The sequence below is a fragment of the Phalacrocorax aristotelis genome, chromosome W (genome assembly GCF_949628215.1).
Source record: "Phalacrocorax aristotelis chromosome W, bGulAri2.1, whole genome shotgun sequence".
Classification (NCBI taxonomy): Eukaryota; Metazoa; Chordata; class Aves; order Suliformes; family Phalacrocoracidae; genus Phalacrocorax; species Phalacrocorax aristotelis.
The window spans coordinates 26,022,776-26,046,662 of NC_134310.1; the positions used below are offsets into that span (position 1 = coordinate 26,022,776).

Below are 23,887 nucleotides of genomic sequence, written 5' to 3' on the forward strand. Positions count from 1 at the left end.
CAAACCTCTGCAATCCTCCCAGCAAAACCCTGGGTCCCACCTGCCTGCCACCAGCATTGCCAGTGGCTTCTGGGATGCAGGGATACCCGGGGCAACAGCTGCACCTCCTGGCAGAGGCGTGGAGAGGAGCCTGCTGGCTGGGCAACTGGGCAGGGTTGGAAACCCAGTGGGCAGCAGGCAGGAGGGTGGGCAGGGGGCAAGGGGGGAGGCAGGGCACCCAGCAGGGCCTGGGGGTTGTCCCAGCGGGCAGCAACAGGAAGGACCCAGTTGCAGCGGAAGGTGACAAAGGCATACCCAGCTATCCAACCACATGCAGAGGATGTGATCAAGCCCACAACCCCCCAGCCCCAAGTCAAATTGTAATTACCGGGAGGATGGATACAAAATCCATCTGAATTGATGGTGACATGGACAAGTGACAGCCTTAAGCGCTTGCTGCTGGTTGAGGCTCCCATCCTGAAGTAGGGACAGGGGCACAGGCTCAGGGGGAAGGGGGCAGGCATGACCCCAGCCGGGATCCTCTGGGGTCCTGCAGCACACATGGCACCAGTGGGACCCAAAGGACATCACCCTGCAGGAGCTTCCGCCATCCTCGGGGCCAGGTCACGCTGGGATGGAGCCAGGGCAAGAGGGCCGGGGCTCCCCAGGTGGGACCTGCCATTGCTTTTCCCCAGTGACCAGGTCCTGCCACCACTCCATGAGCACAGGTCAGCCCCCACAGCCCTGCTGGCCCCCAGCCCCCCGACCCTCAGAAGAGACTCCCACACAGCAGCGCTTTGTCCCTGAGTGTCTACAGAGTGGAGCTGGTCCCTCGAGCTGAGTGTGCCATGCCTGGCATGCACATGTTGGGGTGACGCAGGCAGGCAGCACTGCAAGGAGTGGTGTGGGAGGCCATCAGGTACATGTCTATGCGTCTGTCTGGCTTTGGAGTTCCTTGGCGTGGGGGCTTGTGTGTTCTAGGTGGCACCTGCAGCAGCCCCTTCCCTGGACAGAGAAAGCCAAAGCAACCCCCAAAGCCATGAAGACCCTGCACATCCCTTTGCCTCCACCCTCCCAGGGTGCCCCCAGTCCTCCGACATGGGTACTGTCCCGCAGGCAGGCCCGGCCAGCTGCCGGCACAGCCTGTGCATCACAGTGACCACCCACGAGCCCAAGCAAGAGCAGCTGGCCCGCCTCCCTCAGGGGCAGCCAAGAAAGCACCCGGACAGGGATTATTCCTCTCCTCCATCCCGCTGCTTTTCCCCAAGTGCCCTCTGGGCTCGGGGGCTGCTCTGGGTGCTCTTTGGGGGTAAAAGCATCTGTCATGGCAGCAGGAGTGGGGCAGGTCGCTGGGCATCTCCTGGAGTAGCCAGGTGGGGATGGAGGCACCAGGCACAGCAGAGGGCTCCGTGAAGTGGCAGCTGTGCTACGACGTGAGGGCGAAGACGTGGTGGATGGTGAGTGGGAGCGGCCGGGTTGGGGAGTCAGGGTCGGGTCTTGGCTGCGTGATGTTGGAGGGGTGATGCCAACAGCGGGGCAGAAGTGGGGCTTTGGGCCAAGGATGTGGGGGTTACAGCGGAGCCCTGGCTGGGACCGAGGCAGGAGGAAGGTTGGGGTGCAAGCTGCTCGCCGATGCTCATTTGATCGGGTGGTTTCCCAGCATCAGAGGTTTGGCTTCCTATTTCTTCCTGTGGATCTCGCCATTGCCCCGGGTCCTGGCCAGGCCTGCGGCCATGTTGGGCTGTCCTCGCCCTGCTCACCTCACGTGCTTTTTTCCTGTGAATGTTTTTTGGAGAAAACCTTGCTGCCAGCAGCAAACAGCATCTCCCTTCTTGGCCATGAAGGTCTCTGCTGGTGTGTGAGCCTCACCCAACCTCTGCCAGGCCCTGTCCTTGGGACGGTGCCTGTAAGAGAACCTGGGTGTGTGTCTGTCCATCTCCGAGCACCCACCCTGGCTCAGCAGAGGGGCTGGGGATCACCTTAAGCTTGACTGAAGGCTGGTTTGGGAACAGCCCCAGGCTGGTTTTGGGAGGGAGAGGAATCCCTCCACAGCTTTGCAGCAAGAGGTTGAGCCAGGGGCTGTGGGTCCCAGGGAGCAGCCAAGGCTTCCTCCCAGGCATTTGCAACAGCTCCTGAGCACCTGCCTCCGTTTGAAAGGGACCCTACAGCTCTTCCGGGCTGGCACGTGAGATTTCTGGGAAGTAGATGAGCTAAGCGCATTCCTGCATGGAAGCACCAGCAGTGGTGCAGCAGCTCAGGCTTGTGAGGGAAGCCCAAAAACCCCAGTCATGAGCAGCATAGGGCGCTCAGGCAGGGCCAAACCCTGGGAACGCTCATGTATCCCTGTCCCTGTGCAGGGATGGCACCCAGCGTTGTGACAACTCCACCTGGGCTTGGGCACGGAGGGCAGGGGCAGAGCAGGAGGCCAGATCCTGCCCTGCGCAGCCCCACCGTGGGTGGCTGCAGTTTCCAGGGCAAGAGGCTGGGCTGGTATCTAAGGGCTGTAGGTGGAGGGCACCAGCTTTTCAGCCCCCCCCGGCAGCCCCCTGTGCCACAGCGGGAACGCAGTGCCCCTTTGCTCAGAAGCACCCACGCTGCCCTGGCGACCCTGTGGCCCTGCCTGCAGCCGCAAACAGAGCTGGGGCTTCAGAGCAAGAAAACTGGGCCATTGATGCAGCCCCCGCAGCCCCATGCTGCCTCCAGCCATGGCCACAGCCACCAGCGTGGGGAGGCAGGTCGCGCCAGGACGCGGGGCAGCGGGTGACGCTTGGCAGGCAGGAAGAGGGGCTGGCAGGAGCCCAGGAGCTCTGGGGGGGCGTCAGGGCAGCACCGCTGCTGGGTGCCCTGGGGTGCACCCATGTCTCGCACAGGGAGGCAGTTCTGCTCACCAGGGCACTCACTGGGTTTGGGAGGGTTGGGGGGGCGGTGGGCACGCAGGGAGGTGAGCTAACACAAATGGAACCCTAAATCCCAAATAAGGCTGTCCTTTCAGCTCCCTCAGCCCACATTTCCCACCAAGGCAACAAGCATATCAGCCACCTGCTTTTAACCCCCAAAATATTTTGGGAATCCACCTTCTGCACCCCTAGGAGATGCTGGCAGCCCCCGGGACTGTCTGTCCTCATCCTGGGAACAACAGCGCTTGGGAAAAAAAGCTGTTTTGCTGAATCAGGGCTGAGGGGAGATGCTTTCACTGGGGATGAAAGACATGGGATGCTGCAGCCTCTCGCTGGACTTCTGGCTGGGAAAGTGCCCTGGCAAAGGCTGGAGCATCCCAGCGTGCCTGTCCTGCCTGGCTGGGTGGTACCAGCCAGTTACGAGGCCTCTGAGCTAGGTGGACTGTCTCCTTGCCACACTGCACCCGGCTTGTCGCATTTTTGTGTTACCCCATATAAAACAGGAGCAAAGGTTGGAGCTGACGCAGAGGGACACTCAGGCTTTGCATCAGCCCCTCCCAGCACACCCAGTGCCGAGCATGCATCCGTCAGCTGGCAAAGGGTGCATGATGGATTGACCAATGGAGAAAAAAATTAATCAGACTGGAGATAGCTATGAATTACACTGCTAACAATACCTGTGCAGCATGTCCTGCTGAGCCGTCCCCAAGCAAAGCACCAAAGAGCCCAAAACTCTGCTGACACCTCATCGATCACCCCCTCCTCCGCGCGGGGCTGGAGCAAGCATCTGTACACGAGTGCTTCAGGGGCTTGGCTGGCTTTAGCACAGCCAATTTACTGCCGAGCTCCAGCAGGGGTGCGGCCAGCCGATCAGTCAATGCTAGCACACAAGTCCTTGAGTCAGCAGGTATCGAGCACAGGGTGAGGCCATCCATCTCGGGGAAGCTCAGCTGCCTCGGGAGAAAGGGACGAAACCTTCTCGCCAGCATCATGCATAAAAAGGCTCCACTGGGGACTGCTGCAGCAGCAGTTTGCAGACCAGTCCATCACCACCACAGTGGCGGCAAGGTGCCTGGCGCTGGCTGGGGCTGCTGCAGACACCCACAGCACTAGTCCATGGCAGCATGTTGGCCCCTCTGCAGCACCAGCCCTTCCAGTGCCAAGACTGTCGCTGGTGGGTAGAACAGGGATCCTGCACCCCCCCATCACAACCTGTGCCTGGGTAGACGGGGGTGGCTGGGGGGCAGAAGGTAAAGGGGAGTCCAGGCAGTATCACTACTCCAACGGCACCAAACCCTTCCCTGTGGTGCAGTTCCCCAGGCTCTATACAAGAAAAGGCTTTTTTTTTCCTCCAGTTCCCAGGATGCTGCTGCTCAGGGTCCCCCTGGAGCCAAGGGCACCCCCCAATGTCTCAGGGTGCAGAGGAAGTAGCTCCCAGCCCCACCACCCCCTCTAAGAGAGGACCAGGGCACCCGGGGTTACCTCAGTTCGCAGGTGGCTTCCTCATGGCACCCGGAGCCGGGGCGTTGCCCGCCGTGGCCCGAGGCCACGGGCGATGGGCTCCCTATGGTCCCCGCGGGCCGGGGCCGGGGCTCGCCCGTGGGCGAGCACTAGATGGCAGCAGAAGAGCGCCCACGGCCACGGCCACGCTCAGCCCCGGCTCCGGGAAGCAGCGGAACTGCACCGGGGGCTGCCGGCAGGAATACCCGGGCTGAGCCGGGGAAACCCCGTGGCCGTCTCCGCTGCCCGCGAGGTGCCGTGGGATGCTCTGCCGTGGTCCCAATCCCCCCGGGGCGGGTTGTAGAGGCTTTGGGGGGCATCAAGGTTTTGGGGCGACTGTGGGCGCGAGGGCGGGGGTGTGGGGGCCTTTGAGGAGAGGTTGGGGTGCGGGAGCACATGGGGACCCTAGTCTGCCGGCACCCAGTGTGTCCTGGCACACTGTCGTCTCCTCCCCTGGGGGCGGTGACTCTGGGGGGGGCCCTTCCCACCCCAACACGCACATGCTTGTGCAGAGGCACACACATGTGCACATGCACACATATGCCATACACAGAGGCACACACATGTGCTGGAATGCTCCCACCCACATAAACACACATGCAAATACATATGCATGCACACACATCTATGCGTGCACACACACGCTTGCAAACATGCACGCGCACACACATGCAGGTGCACATATGTACACAAACACACGCATTGTGCATGGACATGGGCACACACAAACGCACGCACACACACTCACAGTCCCATGCACACGTGCACTGACATGCTCAGGCACCTGCACACACCCTGTGTGCCCTCCCGTGCACATACATACTCGCGCGCACTTGCAGAGAGGAGCATGCATGCACACACACCCATGTAGGCATTTACACACACGCACATACGTGCACAGCTCTTCTCAAGGTTGCTTGTTAAAAAGTACCCGGGTAGGTAAATAGGGGGCAAGGTTGGGGGCTGCTGGCCAGGGAGCCAGGGCCACGGCAGCTGCACTGGGGAGGGCTCAGCCCAGCTGCTAATGACCCACGGCCAGTGCCAGCTCTCTAATCCGTGCAGAGGTTCAGGACAAACTGTACCAGCGATTATATAAACCGACTCGCCTCTGTTTATTTAATTCCCTTTTATTTATTTACTGCTCAGCCAATTGAGGGCAGGGGAGTGGTGCATCCCCCGGCCCCCTGCCAGCCCACCATGGTCTCGGCTGCCTGCCAGCCAGCACGAAGGGCTGCTGTGGACCCCGGCCCTCCATGCGTCCCCCTGCCACAGGCCTGTGTGTGCACCTGTGTTCCTTAGTGTGTGCATGGTGGTGCCCCACGGTGTGTGCTGGGGGGACACAGCAACACGCAGGTGTGTGCACATGCGCAAACATACATCTGTGCACACCCATGTGTGTGCACATGTGTGAGTTCACATGCACAGGCGTGTGCACATGCCCACACAGACACACATGCACTTACATCCACGTGTGCGAGCGCATCTGTGCACAAACACGCCCATGTTTGCGTGCCGGCACCATGCAGGGGGCGGTCGCTTCTGCCAGCTCCTGTCCCCTGACACAGGAGGTGATACGAGGACATGAGGCCCAGGCCACGTCCCCCAGAGGACAACAGCCGTCCAGGGCCCCAGCTGGGAATGGTGGGGGGTACTTCCTATGGGAAAGGCACAGGACACACTCAGGGCCCTCCCATCGCCCTGGCATGGCAGTGAGCCAGCGGACTTCCCCTCAGCACCATTCTCCCTCAGGGCTGACATGGGGGGAAGGCTTGGGGAGCAGCTGAAGGGGCGCAGAGTGGGGGTTCTGGACCCCTCACACCCCTCCTGCCAGCTGCCCCCTCCCCAAGGCATCACCCACCCTTCCCCTGCCGTTACATAAAGGCACTATTACAGGAAATCAAGGGGCAAAATGTCTCACTCGAATTAATAGCTGACTTCCTGTGGTTGCAGATTCACCTTCTGTGCTTGTTTATACCCCCATCCCCCCTGCCCGCTTCGGTTAATGCTCCGCAGCACTGTTTGCCATTAACCGGCTCCAGCACCATGGGAAGAGTGACACTGGGGCCCAGTTACCCCAGGATAGACTGGACAGGGATGTGGTGGGAGCCCTGGCCCTGTCCATCCTGGTCCCACTTGGGCAGGAGTGGGGGACCTGGGGTCCCGTCTGCTCTGCCACCATCTGCCCAGTGCCCTTGGCCATGGCACCCCATCCCACTCCTGTGCAGGGGAGAGGACCAGCAACCCAGAGAGGGCTCCAAGCCAAGAGCGGTGGGGCATGGTCAAGGCTCCCTCCTGTCCTCACGTGGTCCCTCCACACCCTCCCCACCTCCCTGCACCCTGCCCATACGGGGCCAGCCCATCCTGGCCACCCCAGCATGGCTTGTGACCTTCCCATCACCAGCATCGCACACCCCTTGATCTGCATCCCACCCCTCAGCAGCCTCCCAGTGCTCCCCACACTCCCGTTTTGTAAGTGGGAGCAGGGCTGGCTCGCCGGGAGCTGGGGCCACGCGGTGGGGAGCCGGGGCCAAGCCATTGTGCTGCGCCGACGACTCGCGCGGGAGAGCTGGTGCTCCCGGATGAACCCAGCTGGCGCAGCCATTTCCTGGTGCGTTTCTTCTATATTCTGAAAAAAAAAAAAAACAACAAACAAAATTCTTCTTAAACCAGTTAAGGTTGCTAAGAGACAACAATGTGCTTTACATGGTGCCTTACTGACAAAGCTCAGCTCTTAATAAGCTCAGAAATGAACAGCGAGTGTCTTGGAAAGCCTATGCTGCAGGGCCAGGATCTGAGCGTGGTGGCCTCCTTTCTCCCCACAAAATACCCTTGACTCTGCCCCCGGCAGCCTTAGGGCTGGGGCAGTGCCGGGGCTGGTACCGCTCTATCACCCCCCCTCAGCCTCCCTGGGAGCCACAGAGTTTTGGAGCTGCCTGCTTGGCACTGGTACAGTGCCAAAAGCCGCCTCTGCACCCGTCTGCCGAACACCCACCGGCCCGGCTGGTCTGCACTGCCCGTCCCTGGGGCGGTGGGGTGTTGGGTGCCATGAGCCCAGCTACAGGCGATAAATCAGCCACCAGTGTAAAAGCAAAGCATTTCCATGTGGGGCCAGACCTGGTGTCTGCGGTGTCGCTGGCAAAGGTGCGGCAGGGAGAAGGGTCAGGCTGGCCTCCTTGGCACAGGGCACGAGGCGGGTGCTGAGAGCGCTGGGGCTTGGGTGAGGGCCCTGCTGGCGGCGTGTGCAGGCAGGAGCAGGCAGGGAGTGGGTGCCAGGCAGGGCTGGCAGCCAGCTGGCGTGGAAGGGCTGCTGCGGGCGTTTACGAGTGGTGGGCAACACCCTGTAGTCGGTAGACAGGGGATGAGCCGAGGTTGTCCCCTCTGCCAATTGCCTGCCATCCCTGACATGCTACCCCTAGCCTGCCACCGCACCGGGTGTCCCCAGGGAACAGGTCTCTCCCAGCCAGCAGCCTAGCCATCGGGGGCACCAGTGGGGACAGCATGGGAGACAGGGGATGGCCAGGATGGGGGACAGGGCACGGGCAGGAGGCAATGAAAGAGGCGAGGCCAGGATGCTGGTTGGGAGAAGCTGGTCAGGGGGGCACAGCACAAAGTTTGGGGCACCTTGGGCTGAGGACAGGCACTCTCACTGCTCCATTGTCTGGCTCCGCCATCCTGCCTTCGTCGCAGCTCCCAGAGGAGCTCAGCACCCTCGTTTCTTCCTCCACTGGTGATGTGGGTACTCCAGCCCCCACAGTGGGGTGAAGCAGGCCCTAAGCATCCCCATGTCCCCCAGCTGGCTTGGTGCCCAAAACAGTGCCAAACCCAGCTTCAGCCCCGCCACAGCTCCCTCCCCTAGGGAAAGGGGATCCTGCGGGCTCCTGGCTGCTCCCAAAACAGTCCAGGAGGAAAAACTGGTGCAGGAGCACATGTGTGAGGAAGAGGAGGATCAGGGGTGTGGGTAGCACCTCACTTGCACAGGCCCCGGGCACTCAGGCACCCATCAGCACGTGGAGCCTGGGAACGGTGATGGCAGAGTTGACTTTGGCTGGGGTGTGCAGCTCCCACTCCCACCTCGCCCTGGCGGCGGCGGCTTCTCCCAGCGCCAGCCCCCACAGCCTGGACGGGGGCCAGCACCCCCACTCCCTGCCCCCGGCAGCACTGCCCCAACTGGGCATGCGGGGTGACTGACACCGGTGGCAGGGGGCGGGGGGCTGCCACCCCGCAACATCTCCTGCTCACCCAGTGTCCCCTCCCTGGGGGGGCGTGGGTATCAGTTCTCTCAGCACAGGGGCGGGTGGGGGCCAGGGCCACATCAGTGCCTACCTTGGCCACGTCCCCAGCTTTTCAGCTTAGTGCTCAAATCAGCTTGCGAGGTGCTGGCTGCTTAGCACCCAAATCCCCAGCCAGGGCTAAAAATAACCCCCCTGGGCTCAGCGGGTGGCAGCTGGCACCACTCAGCACAGCCTTGGCACCGCCACGGAGGGGCCCTGGAAATGCCACTTTCATGGGGGTGGCACAGGGACAAGGACCGGGGGACAGGAGCTGTCCCCATCACTTAGCTGGGTGTCCTTGGCCGCCACGGGGCACCTTGGAGCTTTTGTCCCCAGGGAGGAGGGAGGTGGACCATCAGTGCCACCAGTCCCTCCCACTGGCACAACTGGGAGTGGTGCCAGGCGCTGCCGGCCTCGCAAGCAGGGCCGGGGATTTTCACCCGCTGGCAGGATCTCTGCGGTAAACCCAGGAGGGTGTTTCAGAGGGAGGGTTTAATGTCCTCATCCTCCCCCTGTTACACTGGTGCTGCTCTCACAGCGCCCGTGCCCACCCTTGGCTCTGGCACAGCCATGGTGCCCGGCCCCACAGACCCCACATCCCTGCCCATGAGTTCGTGCAGCCACAGGCCCCAGGGGAGATGTTTGGGGGGTGCTGGCACTGGGACCCCTTGGCTCTGGGGAGGGGCGCCGGGTCACCACCACTACACTGGAGGTGGGAAGCTGAACTCATGAAGCCTCAGCCTGTGTCCCTGCAGCCCCCAGTGCTGTCGGGAAGAGCTGTCACCCATCCTGGAGCCAGCGCCTTCACACCTGCGGGGATGGGGACGAGGTGCCCCCAAGCCCCGCTCTGGCAGTGCCTGCGCCTGGCAGCTCCTGGCCGCCTGGGCCGCACCGCGCCTGCCTGCAGCATGCTCAGAACATCGCCAGAGCCGTCACCAGTTTAAAAATAGCGTCTCAGCAGAGTGCAACCGCGTTCCCTAAAAGCCATGTGGTTTGAGTTAGAGGATTAATTGGAAATGCTTATTTTGATTTGCAAAGTGATTGGATTTTTCCAGGGCATTTTGAAAGGAAAAAAGTCTGAATTTAATTATCACTATTCCAAAAAGCACCATGGGACTGAGTGTTTGAGGCCGTCTCATGTTTGCTTCACACCCCTCTCCAAAATGCAGGCAGGCCGCGGGGGATGCAGCAGGGACACGGCAGGGACGCCTTGCTGTGCCCCGCACCCGCTGTCAGGCGGGTCCCCAGCTCCGACGGAGGGCGAGGGGCCAGGGCCACGCGTCCACCAGCCACTGCCGGTCCTGAAGGCGCGACCACCAGCAGAGCCCACCGGGCAGCCCACAACGGGCGGCACCGCGCATCCCAGTATGGCTCAGGCACGACAGGAACTTGGGGGAACCATGTCAGCACAGGCCGCGCCCAGTTTTGGAAGGGTTTTCTTTCACCAGGTTGCTTTGTTTTTACCAAAACGTATTTTCAGCAGTAATTGCCTTTTTTTTTCTCAGGGAAAGCATCATTTTCAATTACATTTCTCTGGGTTTCCACTGAAAAATGAAAAGCAAATGCTTTTGCACACTGGCAAAATGTGGAAAAATGTCTAGGAATATTTTTGTCCAAATGAAAACAGTTTCAGTTCTTTTTCGAGGTCTCTTTTTTCCTGAAAAGAAACCACAGTTGCCTTCCCAGTTATTCTAGTTGGACTGGTTTCGAGACAGACTTCCCAGTTCAGAGGCTGGAGCTGGGTCTGCAGTGCTACGGGGCAGGTGGTGCGGGGCTCCCCAGCAGCCCCAAGCCAGTTGCCGTGGCAATTTCTGCTGCCAGTAGAAAGACGGGGCAGGAGCAGTGTGAGACCTGCCCACAGCCGGCATGGCCCTGCGCCGCAGTGTTGGCGGGTCTGGGGTGCACAGGCTGGACAGACCCAGCCCCATGGCCAGCGATGCTCCATGGAGGAGGCTGGGGCTGGCAGGGTCCTCCCCAAGGCTTGGGGAATGTGACCATACCCCACATTTATTGGACAGTTTGGGAGCCAGGCATTGCACCGTGCTCCCCAGACCCCTGCTCCCCCTGAGTGTCAAGCATGGGTGCAGCACAGTGGTGCCTGGGGACTCCTCCGTCAGCTTCCTTCCGTGCCGACAGGCTTTGGCCCCACTTTTGGCAATCAGTTTTGTTTCCCTGTGCATTTGTGCCCTTGGCACAGAAGTGGCAGCCGGGGGCTGTGGGGGGGTAACAGACGGATCCGGTGTATGCAGGGCTGGGATGAGGGACGCAGCTTCGCACAGCACCCGGCTGCAGCAGAGCACTCACAGGGGCCTGCTCCTGGCCAAAGAAACCCTGAATTCAGGGTGCCCCCATCCCTCCAAAACACTCTTTATTTGGAGGGTCTGTCTGCTTCCAAGCCCCCTGGGCAGGTCTAGGCCTCAGAGCCCAGTTAGGATGGAGGGAACAGGACACACGGATGCGGGACGGCCCCGTGGCAAGAAGTCTGTGCCACAGGAGCTGTTGGCTCTGCATGCACCAAAGTCCTGCCAGGGTGGAGGAAGGGGAAGACAAAAAAATCAACGTTAAACATTATCACCAGGCTGAGATTTGGCTTGGCTCCCCAGCCCGTGATGCTGCCTTCCCCCTTCTTCCTGCTCCAGGCATACAGCCAGGGTGCCTGGGCAGGTGGGGAGCACCAGCGCGGGCATTTCAGTGCAGGGCTGCGGGTCTCATCTTGGCCCCGTGTCACAGTTTCACTGCCTGTTTGCCAGGGCTGGGTGCCTCCCCCGCTACCCCACCAACCCCCACCTCAGGGATGCTCCTGCGCTCACCCATGCAGCACCCCACACCCCACGGGCAACGCATCGAGCTGGGAGTGGGGTGCAAGACCCCATGTCTCTGCCACAGCGACAGCCCTCACCCCCAAAAGGCACAAAAATGTTGCTTTAAAAAGATTCAGGATCCAACAGGAAAATCCTCCTGTGTGTGTTTGATCTGCTCCCACTGCTGTTGACGGCAAAAAGCCAGCACAGAGCCGTGCCTCAGTTTTCCCACTTCTAACACAGTGGGAGGAGGCGACTCTCCTGCAGCTCCATGGCAATGGGCCAGCAGGGACAGACTGTGCCTCCTGCCCCAGCGGGCGGCCTGGGGCAGGGACCGCACAGCCCCTCTTCACCCCAGAACAGATGGAGTTTTGGGCTGAACCCCAAACTTGGGGAGCAGCAGCTGGGAGGCTTCGGCCCCACTGTTGCAGAAGGGACCCGGGAGCTGCCAGGGAGGGAGAAGAAATGGCCCCAGCACTGACAGGCGGCAGGAGGATGTTTGCTGGCATGGTCACGTGGCTCCCACCACGTATTTACACATGGGAGCAAGCCAACCCCGGTGACAAACATGGTGCCACTTGGGTAAACACAGCCCCTCTGAGGAGATGCATCCATGGCCACTGTAGGAAGAGACCCAAGAAACAAAAAAAAAAAGGAAAAAAAAGGGGGGAAAAAAGGGAAAAAAAGAAAAAACAGAAAGGAAAAAAAAAGGAAAACAAAAGGAAAAAAGAAAAAAGCAAAAAAGAGGGGGCAAAAGGGAAGGGCGAAAAGAAAAAAATGATGGGAAAAAAAGGCAGAAAAGAAAAAAAAAGCCAAGCAATTCCCTTAAAAAAATATTTTTTCCCCTCGCTTTCCGCAAAGCGGGCTGAGAGAAATGCCAGGAGCTGAACGCCCTGTTTTCTGTGCTTCCCTGTAAAAAAAAAAAAAAAGCAACAACCAGCAGCCCAAAGCAGGGATACAAAGTCCACTTGTCACCCGCCGGTTGCACCCTCCCACCCTGCGGCAGCAGCTGGGTGCTCGCGCAGGGCTGCCGGCGCACAATAGCGGCTGTTGTTGCCGGAGCCTGGAGCTGGCTGGGTTTCAGGGCTGGGCAGAGCATGTGCTGGCAGCCGAGGGCTGGCGTCGCTGGTATTAACTCTCCAGGCCCTGCTCGGAGCCCCCGTGTGTGAAAAAGGGAGGGAACCGGCCGCCAAATCCCCCCTCCCTGTCATGGCGTGGAATGGGGAAACTGAGGCAGGGGCGCCTTTGCCTGGGCAAGGGGATGGGCTCAACCCTCCGCAGCCTGTGAACATGACACCCCAGCCCCTCTCCCTGCAATAACTTTGGGTTTATAAGCCAACTCTAGACCAGGACCATGAAACATTGTCCCCCTCTGTGCCCCCCTCCCAGGGCTACACGAGGCCCCCACCTGCCCCCTCTGCCCTGCAGAGGTCCCTGGTCCCCAGCGCTGCTCACTGGTGCCACCAGGCCACACAGCACCCACCGCCGCTGGGGTGCTGCCAAAATGTGGTGTGATAGTGCTCCCACCGGGGCGATGCCTGCGCATCGCGGGGCTGTCGCAGCAGCCACAAGTGCCCTGCATGTCCCCATGACCCCAGGGAGCCTTTGGCAGGTAGTACAGCATCCCTCGGTGTCTGCCCCACGCACCGGGGCTGGCTGGCGCCTGGACTGCCCGCCAGCCCACAGGCCGCAATGCCACGGTGCAGGTGCTATGCCAGCACTGCGCATCCCTTGCCACCACCCCTGCCCCTCGCTTACCACCCCGGGGTGCTGCAGAGAGGATGAACCCACCCGGCAAAACACCGCAGGCAGCCAGGCCGGTGCTCTCCCCAGGCTGGAGCTGCTCGATGCCCTGTGCCAAGTGCTCTGGGCAGCGTCTCCCCCGCCAAGGCCCGGGGCCGGCGAGCGCAGCTGCAGGCGGGTGCTGCTGCCTCCGCACCCGGCGAGCACAGCCCCAGTGCCAGCGGCTCACACAACTGCCGCAACCACAAAAGCCATTTTTTCCTCCCTGCTCGGCCGAGCTGCCCAGTCCCGCTAATAAAAAAAATAATAAGGACATGGAAAATTCTATAATATCCTTTTCCAGCTTCTTGGATTTGGCTTTCACTAATTCGAAGCAGACCCCGGAGGGGGTGGGGGGAGTCAAATCAAACCAGAATCACGACACGGAAAGCCAGTTTTCACAAAAAAAAACCAAGCCAGCAACCCCAACATTTGAATGCAGCAGGGAAGGAAAAAAAAAGCGTTTAATGTGTGCTTAAAAACAAACGAGCAGTGGTATCATTTTTAATTAGGAGCCTATTTTCAAAGCCCTTATTACTTACAGTACGCTCAGCATCCGAGTAATTTTCCTCTCTCGTAAAATCGTGGCAGGGGAAGGGGGAAAGCAAGCCCTTTGTGCAGCCGGAGAGCTTTGCGAGGCGAATATTCATGCCAATTTGTTTGCAGTAATTGGTTTAGCTATAGACGTAGGCTGGCAATTGATTATGTGAGTTGCTAAACTTTTCCCGGAGAAGGGACCCTTCGCCTGATATTACTTTTGCATATGCCTCTGGTTCACGTTGCTTCGGGACGCGTCTCCGTGCACCAGTGCAACTGGAAGCTCATTCTGGAAAACTAATATAATTCTTTGCCGTTCTTTCCCTTCAAACTTTCTTCTCGCAAATTCCAGCCCAGTTTTCTCCTCTGGCAAACAAAACCCTTGGAGAAACCGTTTCCTCCTGCAGCAAACACCTCGTCCAAAGGGCCATCCGTGGGCCCAGGGCTGGCGCTGGGCTCCTGCTGCAGCGCGGCAGGCACGAGGGCTGCGCCTGGAGCACAAACCCCCATGCCTGGCCCTGGTGTTGGACCGGAGCGACTGGACAATGGTGATTTTCCATTGCTGCTGCTGGGGCATTTGGCCCCTGGCACTGGTCTGGAGCCCCAGTCCCTGATATTGCGTGAACTGGGAGAACGGGGGCTCAGGGCCAGGCACGGTCTCCCCGCTGCGACTGGTGGCAAGGCAGAACCGCGGGAGCGGCAGCAGGACCAGGTAGCTCATTACCTCCCCGCGCTTCTGTTTGCTTTGGGAACTGATTAAAATTCCCCTGCGATTCCTCCTCCCCTCCCACTCAGGCTCCAGAACACCAGCACCGGCTGCTTTTGTCCTCCCCAGGCTCTGGCAGCTCCCACGGACTGACCCCCGACGGGACAGGGGTGCCAGCCCCTGTCAGCACAGAGCTCCAACTTGCTCACTGCACCCACCACCAACCACTTTCACTTTCTGCTCCACAAAGCTGGTGAGAGGCTTCCCTGCTCCTCCACCCTCCCCCCCAGCAAAGCCATATTTGGGGTGATTTTTGTCCTCCTCCCACCCTTGGGTGCTGCTCCCATCAGCCCACGGGTGTTTCGGGGGCCCCTGGCACTGCTGGGAGCAGCATGGCGGTGGCACCTGCCTGCAGTGTGTGGGCGCAGAGCCACATTGCCACGCCAAGGAAGCCATGAGGGCTGAGGCACCGAGCTGGCCACGCTCCCGAAGCTGAGCCCTCTCCGGCCGCCGGGGCCACGGGGCATCCACGGTGGTTTGGCAGCTCTGCCAAGCAGCACGGGGACGACGGCAGGAGCCCCCATCTGCCAGGTCCGTCTGCAGGAAGGGGAAAAAAAGCGAATCCAGATGCACTCACACTGAACAAAGAGATGGGGCCATATTTCCTCTCACTTCAGAAATTTCCCCAAATTCCCGATACCAACATGACAAACCAGCCCTAGAGAGTGGCCACACCTGATTTATTTCTTATTTTGGGGGGGGTGTGCGGAAATCAAGTGGGGAAATGTTTCCTGGTTGCATTTGGGGTTTTGCTGTTGGTTGGGTATTTTTTAATTGAGTGAAATTTCGGCATTCGGGAGAGTTCCTGGCGCCTCCATCTACACGTCTGCAAAACCCAGCAGGGGCTTTGCCCTGGCCGAGCCCCCAGGTCAGGGTTGGCAAAAGCACCCCAGCCCTGTGGGTGGATTTGAAGCTGTTTGGCAGCGGCAAGGCCTGCATACACAGGGAAAAAGATAAAAATCCTCCCTTTTGATGTAAAGAAACAAGTTTTAGGGTCAGTTCGGGGGAGATCAGCCCAGGGAAATCAAGCTTCTCAGTACAGTGCGGCACAGGAGCTGGGAAAGGGTTGCAACGGGGGTTTCTCACCAGCCACAGCTCTTCAAGGGCTGGTTTCCAACAAATCCAGGGCGAAGAGGTGGTGTTTGAGCTGATGAAAAAAATAGAGGGAAAAAAAAAGTGGGGATTTTTTTTTTATACCTAACCTGCAGAAAAAAAAAAAAAGCCACAGTAAAAATCCTGAAAAACCTTGAAATTCCTGCAGAATAATTCACTGAAATCTGCTAGCAGTTTTTAAACTTAAATCACCCCCCTTGTCAGCAACAATTTCACCAGCTAAAACTTGCTTTATAAAGAAAGAGAAAAGGGGGAAAAAAATCTTTTTTCATTGCATGTTTTGGCTTTGAATTGAGCCGGGCCAGACCTCTGCCTGTTTGGGACCCAGGCCAAGAGCCATATGCAGGAATAAAGTAAATAAATTCTGGTCAAAACCAGAATATTCTTCTTAAAAATTACTTTAAAAGCAAAGAAAGGCAGTAACAAAACTGTCCCAACGTGGGTTATTTCCCTTTCTCTTTCTTTCTGGCAAGGGACGTGGCTCGGCGGCACTGGCAGTCCCAAGGGCTGCACCCAGCAGAATAGGACCTTTGAAAAAACCCTGCAAAAATGCTAGCAATGAGCCAAAGAAAAGGGCTAATGAGGCTGGGGAATATTTTCCCTTGGTGATGGGGGGGTGTTATCCAGCCCCACGCTGCTCCACGGGTATCTGCACCCCCTTGGCTGAGCCCAAAAGTTGGCATCAAGGCTTCTTAGCAGCACAAATCAACCATGAAATGCTCTTTAGAAATAAAACCCAGCTTTGAGGAGGGGGCAAGCGCGGCTGCCTTGGCCGCCGGGACCGTGCCGGGGCTGCCCGGCACTGTTTGGGCTGGCACCCTCAGGGAGCCAGCAAAAGCCTCAGGGGCTTTTGCCCACGGGCCGGCTGGAGGGCACAGGGCGGTAGGGAACAGCGTGAACCCCCAGCGTGGGATTTCACTGGCTTTGCAGCAGCCAGTTTCACTGGGGGGGGGACACACAAATTTTCACTTGTTCCCAGTGCTGATTTCACAGACGAGTGGTCGGAAGCCTGCAGCCAGGCTGGGATGTGCACTCAAGGCATGAAACAAAGGGCCTGATCCAGACTCTCCATCTCCGTGCCAAAATAGGAGTAACTCAGCTTCAACTGCCAGAGTTCAACCCTTGTGAAAACCCATTAGAAGAAACAGAACAGGACCCCAAATCACCCCCTTTTTTTCCTTATTTGAGGAAGCAGGGATGATCTGCACAGGAAAATTAAATTGGGTTTGGATTCTGCCCCCTCAAATGCTGTTTACAGGCAGCCTGGAAACAACAGAAAAAATGAATTATTGCATTTTTGGTGTTTTTCTGCCTGGGTTTACACTAGGAACTGGGTCTGAGGCTGGGGTGGCTGCACCAGGGCCGGGGAACCGGGAACCAGGGCTGGCTGGGACAAGCAGGGATGGATTGGTAGTGGGGTCCAGTGGCTGCTCCCCAGCCCTGTGGCAGTGCCACTCGCCTGCACCCCCACAGCCCGCCTGCACCCACTGTCTGCACCCCCACAGCCCGCACCCCACAGCCTGCCTGCACCTCACAGTCTGCCTGCTCCCCTGGGGCTGAGTGAAACCCCTCCCGCAGCAGGGTGTGAGGATCAGGGCTACAGCTGGCCAGGATGCCTCCTACGCTGGGACCGCAGGTGCCATTTGCTGCGCCGAGATTGTTTCAGCCCAGGGTCATTGCCATTAGGGTGCGTGCAGGATCAGTCCCCAGGCCCCTCGCTGGGATGGGAGAAATGGAATTCATTCAGGGGGGCGCAATGTGTGCTCATGGGCTGCTGGAAACCCACGGGGGTGTCTCAGAGATGAGGCCAGCAGCCCTTCAACCCCGGCTTCGAATCATCCAGGAAATACTTTAACAGCATTACAAAAATAAATAAGTAAGGCAGAACCCCCTTCCCCACCCCCCTGTGGCCCAGGCCCTTGCAGAAGTGAAAATAAAACCCCAGCCCTGCTTTTTTTCACCCCCCCCCGCCTTTCTCCTCCTCAGCCTGGCACCCCCGGCCCATTGGGGCCCATCAGACAACCGTGTCCTCCCCAAAACACAAGGAGCCAAGGAATCACCGCAGCAAAAGGCAGCACTGGCAGGAGGGAGGGGAGCTGCCAGGCGGGCACCGATGGCAGCCTCGGAAGCAGTTAAAAATTGGCAAATTCTTCCCCAGGTTTATTTTTGCGCTGTATCTCACCCGGTGTCAGGCAGAAAATGAAAACTGTCTTCCTCGAGGAAAGTTACCGCCGAGTTTACATTCCTTAAGGCTTATGAAGCTGGGACAAGGCAAGTGAACTGCTCATTTCAGCCAGGAGCCTTTTTCTCGTCTTTAAAACAGGGAAGTGGCTTTTTTTGGGGGGAGCAGATGGTGATTGGAAAAAAAAAAAGTTCTAGAGCTTGTAAATATAAAGAATTTTTTTTTGATAGAAAGCTGAAACCAAATTAGCTCTCATTTCCATAAGGCCAATTGCCATACTTCGGTGTCTGACAAACAACATGAACGGCAGTAAAATACACCCTGTGAACACACAAATTGTGCCATGTAACATCCAGTATCTTAGTATGCGCACAGTGGGTTTAGCAGGCAAAGGGGATACGGGGATGGATAAAATAAACCTCTAGTGTATGCAAAATCCCTGTTAAAATCAAGCTGATCCCTTGTAAAAACGCTCAGGGCTCACTGAGTCCCCCCCAGAAAAAAAGCAAAAAAAGAGAGGGAGAAAATAATGAAATAAAATCATGGGGAATAGCAGCGTAGTTCACTTCATTTTATTTTAAAAATATGGAATAAATTATTTAGCGTATTATTTATCGTGCTGAAATCATTTGAGCGCAAGACAGACGGAGATTATGTTCCTGTTTGTTCAAGGCTACGGAGTGTGCCTGAGAACACGGCTGCACAGCGCCCACTTCGCCCCTTCACAAACTGGGGAAAAAAAAAATCTGATTTTTGTTCCCTTCCTATAGAAAAATATGGTTATTTGAAGGGATTAAAAGATTAAAGGATTACTCGATAACAAGGGTTAAAAATACAGGGCCAGACACAAAAGGGCTCGGTGGAACCGAAGGCAAGTGCTCCCTCCAAGCGCCCTGCGCCGCTCCCGCACCGAACCCAGCTCCCAGGGTGCTGCCAACTTTCTGAGCGGGACCAGGGCAGGGGGCGAACTCCAGCCCCCCCCTCCCCCACCCCCCCCGCGATGAAGCCCCTGCACCGCCTGCAAGGAGGCCTGTGGCTTTAAGAGAGAGCAGGGGGGTGCAGCGGGGATCCTGGTGGGGTGTACGGGGAAGCGGGGGCGTGGGGGTGCTGAGGGGGCACAAGAGGAATGGAGGGGCAGGGATGGGGTACCCTGGAGGGAATGGGGGCGGGAGATCTTCGGGGGGGATCCCGGAGTCTGGGGGGGGAGGCGGGGGGGGGTGTCAGCGGGGCAGGGATGGGAGTGGCGGCAGGTCTGTGCCCACCTGAAAGGGGTGACAAGGGTGGCCGGAGAACATGAGTGGGGGTGGCCGTGGAGACTGGGGTGCTCGTGAGTTAGGGAGAGGGGCCGCTGGTGTGCGGGGCAGCGGTGCGGAGCCGGGGACTGTGCGGGGCCGGGGGCACGCCGTGGGCCCGGTGCAGGGGCGGGCTGTGCGGGACCCTGCGCTGCCCGCGGCTCCTCCCCGCTCTGCGGTAGCTCCGCACCGGGGCCGCGCCCCCCCCCCCATCCCTGCCTCCCTCCGCCCACCCGCACCGCGCAGGGCCGGGGGCGGCCCCGCGCCTCCCTCCGCGGCCCGCCGGCCCCGGGGGGGCCGCGCCGCAGCCCCCGCCACCTACCAGCACGAGCCGGGGGCCGCCGTCGCGCTGCCGGGCTAGCGGGGCCGGGGCCGGAGCCTTCCTCCTCCTCCTCCCTCTCCCTCCCCGCCCCCGCAACGGGAGCGTCCCCTCCGCAGCGCCGCCGGTGCCCCGGGCGAGGGGAGGAGGCAGAGGAGGAGGAGGAGGAGGAGGAGGAGGAGGAGGAGGAGGCGGAGGCGGAGGCGGACTCGGTGCGGCGGGAGGAGGCGGCGATGGGGCCGGGGCGCTGCGGGCTGCGAGGAGGAGCCGTGCCCGGCCGGAGTTGGGCTTAGCTGGGGGGGGCGGGGGGCATGCCGGCTTCGCTTTGCCATAGGCGCAGCCCGGCGCGCCGCCGGCCTCTGCCCGCGCTCGGTTTCTTTTTTTATTTAATTTAAAAAAAATTTAAAAATTAATTTTTTTCCCCTTTTAAAATCAGCCCCCCCCCCCCCGCCCGCACCTCAGCCTCCCCCAATCCCGCGGCGTATGACGCCGGGCTGGGCTCGGGCCCCGCGCTCCCGCCGCCCCCCAGCCGGTCCCGCCGCCCCCCCCCTGCACTCGGCGGCTGCGGCCCGGACCCTGCCCCGCGGCTCGGCGGGGCCGGAGCGTGGCCCTGGGCAGGCGGGCTGAGCCGGAGCGGCGCTGAGCTCACGCTGCCCTTGGGGGGCTTTTATTGTTAATTATTCGGGGGGGGGTAATTTTTTTTTAATTCTTTTTGGGGCTCCCCCCTCTTCGGCTTGGTGGAAAACACACGTTTTAAGAACAAAATACCAAAAAAGCCCACCCTCTTTGCTTTGCTTTTCGCAGCAACTTGGAAGCCCGTTAATTGCACTTGGCTATGGTAGGTCCCATGACACTTTCATTTTCTCTTCTACTTTCCTCCTCTTCCCCCCACCCCCACCCCCACCCCACCCGCGTGCGTGTCTTCGCGTGGGCACCCACCAGCAAAAGTTGCCTGCGGGGGAGGGGGCGGCGGGGCTGGGGCGCTGCTGGCAGCGGAGTTTAATAGGGTGCCCGTGGGGGGGGAGGGGGGGGCGCGGGGGCGAGGAGGGGGGGGCCGGGGCGGCGGAGCGGAGGTGCCGCCGTCTCTCCTCCCCCTGCCCACCCCCCCCCGCGCACCCCACCCTACCCCCCCGCGGGCCCGGGGCGGGGGGGTGGCGGAGGCGGGAGCCGCCCGGCGGGGAGGTCGCGGCGCGGGGGGAGCCTCCGCAGCCCGCCGAGGGCTGGATGGAGCTGAAAATGGCCGCTAAAAAAAAGGGGGCGGAGAGGCTCGGAAGCCGCACCGACTTGAACTTGGAAGTGACGCCCGGGAGGGTCGCGCTCAAGTCCGGGCCGCGCCGTGCGGGGCCGCCCTGTCCGCAGCGGGAGGCGGGGGGGGCGAGGGAGAAACCGAATCGCCGTCCTTGATGTAACAATAAAAACGTGTCGTTCCTCCCCCCAGCCCCGCCGTGCTGGGTTTCGCCTCCTGCCAGGCCACGGCTCACCCCCCCCGGGCAGGGAGGGTGCGGGAGGGGGGCCCAGCCATGAAGTTTGCGGGGTGCCGGTGCCGCCGCCGGGTTGTTTTTAATGCGGGAGAAAATGAGGGTGGGGATTGAACCCCGAACCCCTGGGGGTGCTCGTCCTTGGGAGGAGGTGGTAAAAGTTGAGAGTGAAGATCAGTGGTGCGGGGAGGGGATCCGGCAGGGCGTGCCCGGGGGGAGCTGCGGGGCCGGAGCTGCGGGGCTGGAGCCGGGAGCGGCCCCGCACGGCCCCGCAGCGGTCTCTGCCTGCGTTTCAGGTCACTGCAGGGAGCAATTAAAAATAAAAATACACCCACCCCCCCTCATATGCGTGTCCGCAGGCCGTGGGAGCAGGGCTCGGCGACCCGCATGCCATCCCGCACTGCCCCGGCTCACTTTCACAATTCGGAGCCGGGGATTCCCTTTGTTTTTCTCGCCCTGCCCGCTCTCTAGTTAGCCTGTACGGGCGCCTGCGGACCGGGGGGTCGGCGGCGGGTGGGTAGGGGGGTATCTGCAGCGAGAACTTGCGGTTTGGAGTTCGCCCGGCTCCGCTTTTGCTCCTTCTCGTCTTTGTGCGCCCGGGGCCGGGGGGACGCGGGGCTGCCCGGAGGGGCTCCCCCCACCCGGTACCGGGGAAGAGCGTCGAGCTGCCGCCGGTCATTAAAAAAAAGGGGGGGGGGGGGGGCGGGAGGAGAAAGTAAGCGTCTCCCGGCGGGGTGAGCGGAGGTGGCGGGGCAGCCCCCCCGGGCTGGGGAGGGGGCGCATCCCCCGGCCGCTGCACAGAACTTGCACATGAATTTGCAGGTTTTGGCTTTTGGGTTTTTTTTCTCTCCCATCGCCGTATTTGCTCCGTTTATTTAAAAGAAAAAAATTAGAAAACCCAAACCAACAGAAAATGGAGGTGGGGGGTTCGCCTGGCGCGGCCCGGCCACGGCGGAACTCGCCGACCCGCGGGGGGAGGACGGCCCGACCCTCCCCCCCCCGCCCCGCAGCGCCTCGGCCCTGCGAGCCAAAGGGGGTTCCTACATCTTTAAATGGGATGTAATATTTTGGGATGGGCTTTTTTCATAACGTCACTTCATTCCTCGCTCCTTTTTTTTCTTTTTTTTTTTTTTTTTATTTTCTCATTCTTTCTTTCCTCCCTCTCTCGCTCCCGGCTCTCGGATGGAGCCGCTTCCCCTCTAACTTCCCCGCTGCCCGCCGCCCCTGCCTGCAGGCTGGGTGCGGGCCCCCCCGACCCACCCCCGACGGAAGATGAGCCTTTTGCCCCTTTAACCCCCCCCCAACCCCCCACCAACCAACCAACAACAAAAAAGCAGCGCTTTATTTTCCAGGGAGGGAAAATTTTGCTTTTTATTTTTAAATATTTTGTTGTTGTTGTTGTAGTGGGGTGGAAGTTGGACCCTTTTTATTTCCTCCTCGGCCCCCCCTCCCGCGGGGCCGCCCCCCCCCTGCCCGGCCGCCCCCCCCCGGGCCCCGTACAGCCGCTCCGGAGGAGAGAGAGAGAAAAAACGCCCGGACTGCTCCAGCCTCCGAAATGACTCAGTAACTTTTACGCCTCGAGTCTCAGCCCTGCAATTAGCCACTTTCCCAGCACGGCTCGGGATGTATTCGTCTCCTCTCTGCCTGACCCAGGTAACCGGGCCCCCCCCCAACCCCGCGTCCCCCCAATTCCCGTCCCCTCTTTCGCCGCAACAGACTTTTACAGTTGCAATGCAAAGAAGAAGAAAAAAAAGATAAAGCAAACCTCCCCCCCCCCGATAAAAATAATCTTAACATGGAAAGGGCGGGTGGGGGCTGCTCGGAGGAGCCGCGTTTCCCTCTTGCTCCCCCCGCCCCGCGCCTTTTTTAGGCTGGGTTGGGTTTTTTGTGTTTGTGTGTTTCTGGTGCTTTTGGGGGTTTTTCTGCCTCCGCTTTCACTTGGGGTGCCGGGGGGGGGGAAGGTTGCCTTGCGGTTTGGGTATTTCTGGGTTTTTTTTCTTTCCCTTCACTGCGCCCGGCGGTGGATGGCGCAGGGAAGCCACCAGCTCTGGGGCTGCGGGGGTACGCGATGGGGTTGCAGGGGGTCCCTGCTTGGGTTCGGGGAGGTTGAGGGGGGGGCTTGGTGCTGCGGGTTCGGCCTCGGCCACGGCGCCTCTTGCGTAGCATGAAACTTTTTCCTTCCCCCCCTCCCCCCCGCCTGGCTGCACATGGTGGGGTGCAAGGGGGGGGGGGCACAGGCTTTTTCTTCAAAATCCACCAAGTTTAGGACAGTTTGCAAACAGCTGCGCCGTGCTGTGCTGGTGGGCCAGAGGGTATGGGGAGCATGCATGGCAGGATGTGGGGGACACCCCTTAAGTCTCCAGGCTGGGGGGGTGGGTGGGGGGCAACGATGGCCCCCCATCTGCGCATAGGGGTCGCGAGGGGAGCCATTTGCGCAGGGACGCTGGTGTCACTCCAGGCCACGCCAACGTGGCCCAGTGGTGCACGGCAGGGTGGCTGCGCCAAGGCCCACGGCGTGGGCAACGGCAGGGTCCCCGAAGTCGTCCCCCTACAGCTGGTACAGCCACGGTGGGGAGACTTAGGGGACCCCCCTTTGCTTGCACCACAACCGCTGCGGCCGTGCCTTTGCTCTGTCCTTATTGATCGCTGATATTTATTTAATTATTGAGCAGGCAGCTTCCCCCACGCGTCCCCAACTGGTAACCTCTTCCCTGCTGGCGCTGCTGCCTGCTCAAAGCTCGGCCTCATGCCGCACCCTGCGAGAGCCCACTGTGGTGCGGGAGGCTGTGCTGCCAGAGCCCGCGTCCGCAGTTCTCCCGCCAGACCCTGTCCCTTGCGCGGGAGCTGCAGGGCAGGATCAGGCCCCACCTCAGAGGCTCGGGCTCAGCTGCCTTGTGGGGTTTTTTGGGGGGTCCCCTCAGTGGCACCGCGACACCTGCGTTGTGCCAGAGGGTATCGCGGGGTCCGGCC

At 60.1% G+C, this 23,887-nt stretch overlaps 1 protein-coding gene across 1 annotated transcript in view; it reads left to right on the plus strand.

Moving 5' to 3' along the window:
* The first annotated feature begins 22,395 nt into the window (after nt 1-22,395).
* The window catches only part of NFIC (nuclear factor I C), a 37,300-nt gene continuing 35,808 nt past the window's right edge, over nt 22,396-23,887 (plus strand). The window contains 1 exon segment of the mRNA XM_075077523.1: nt 22,396-22,570. Within this exon segment, the coding sequence (XP_074933624.1) occupies nt 22,541-22,570 (30 nt within the window). The 5' untranslated portion in view covers nt 22,396-22,540.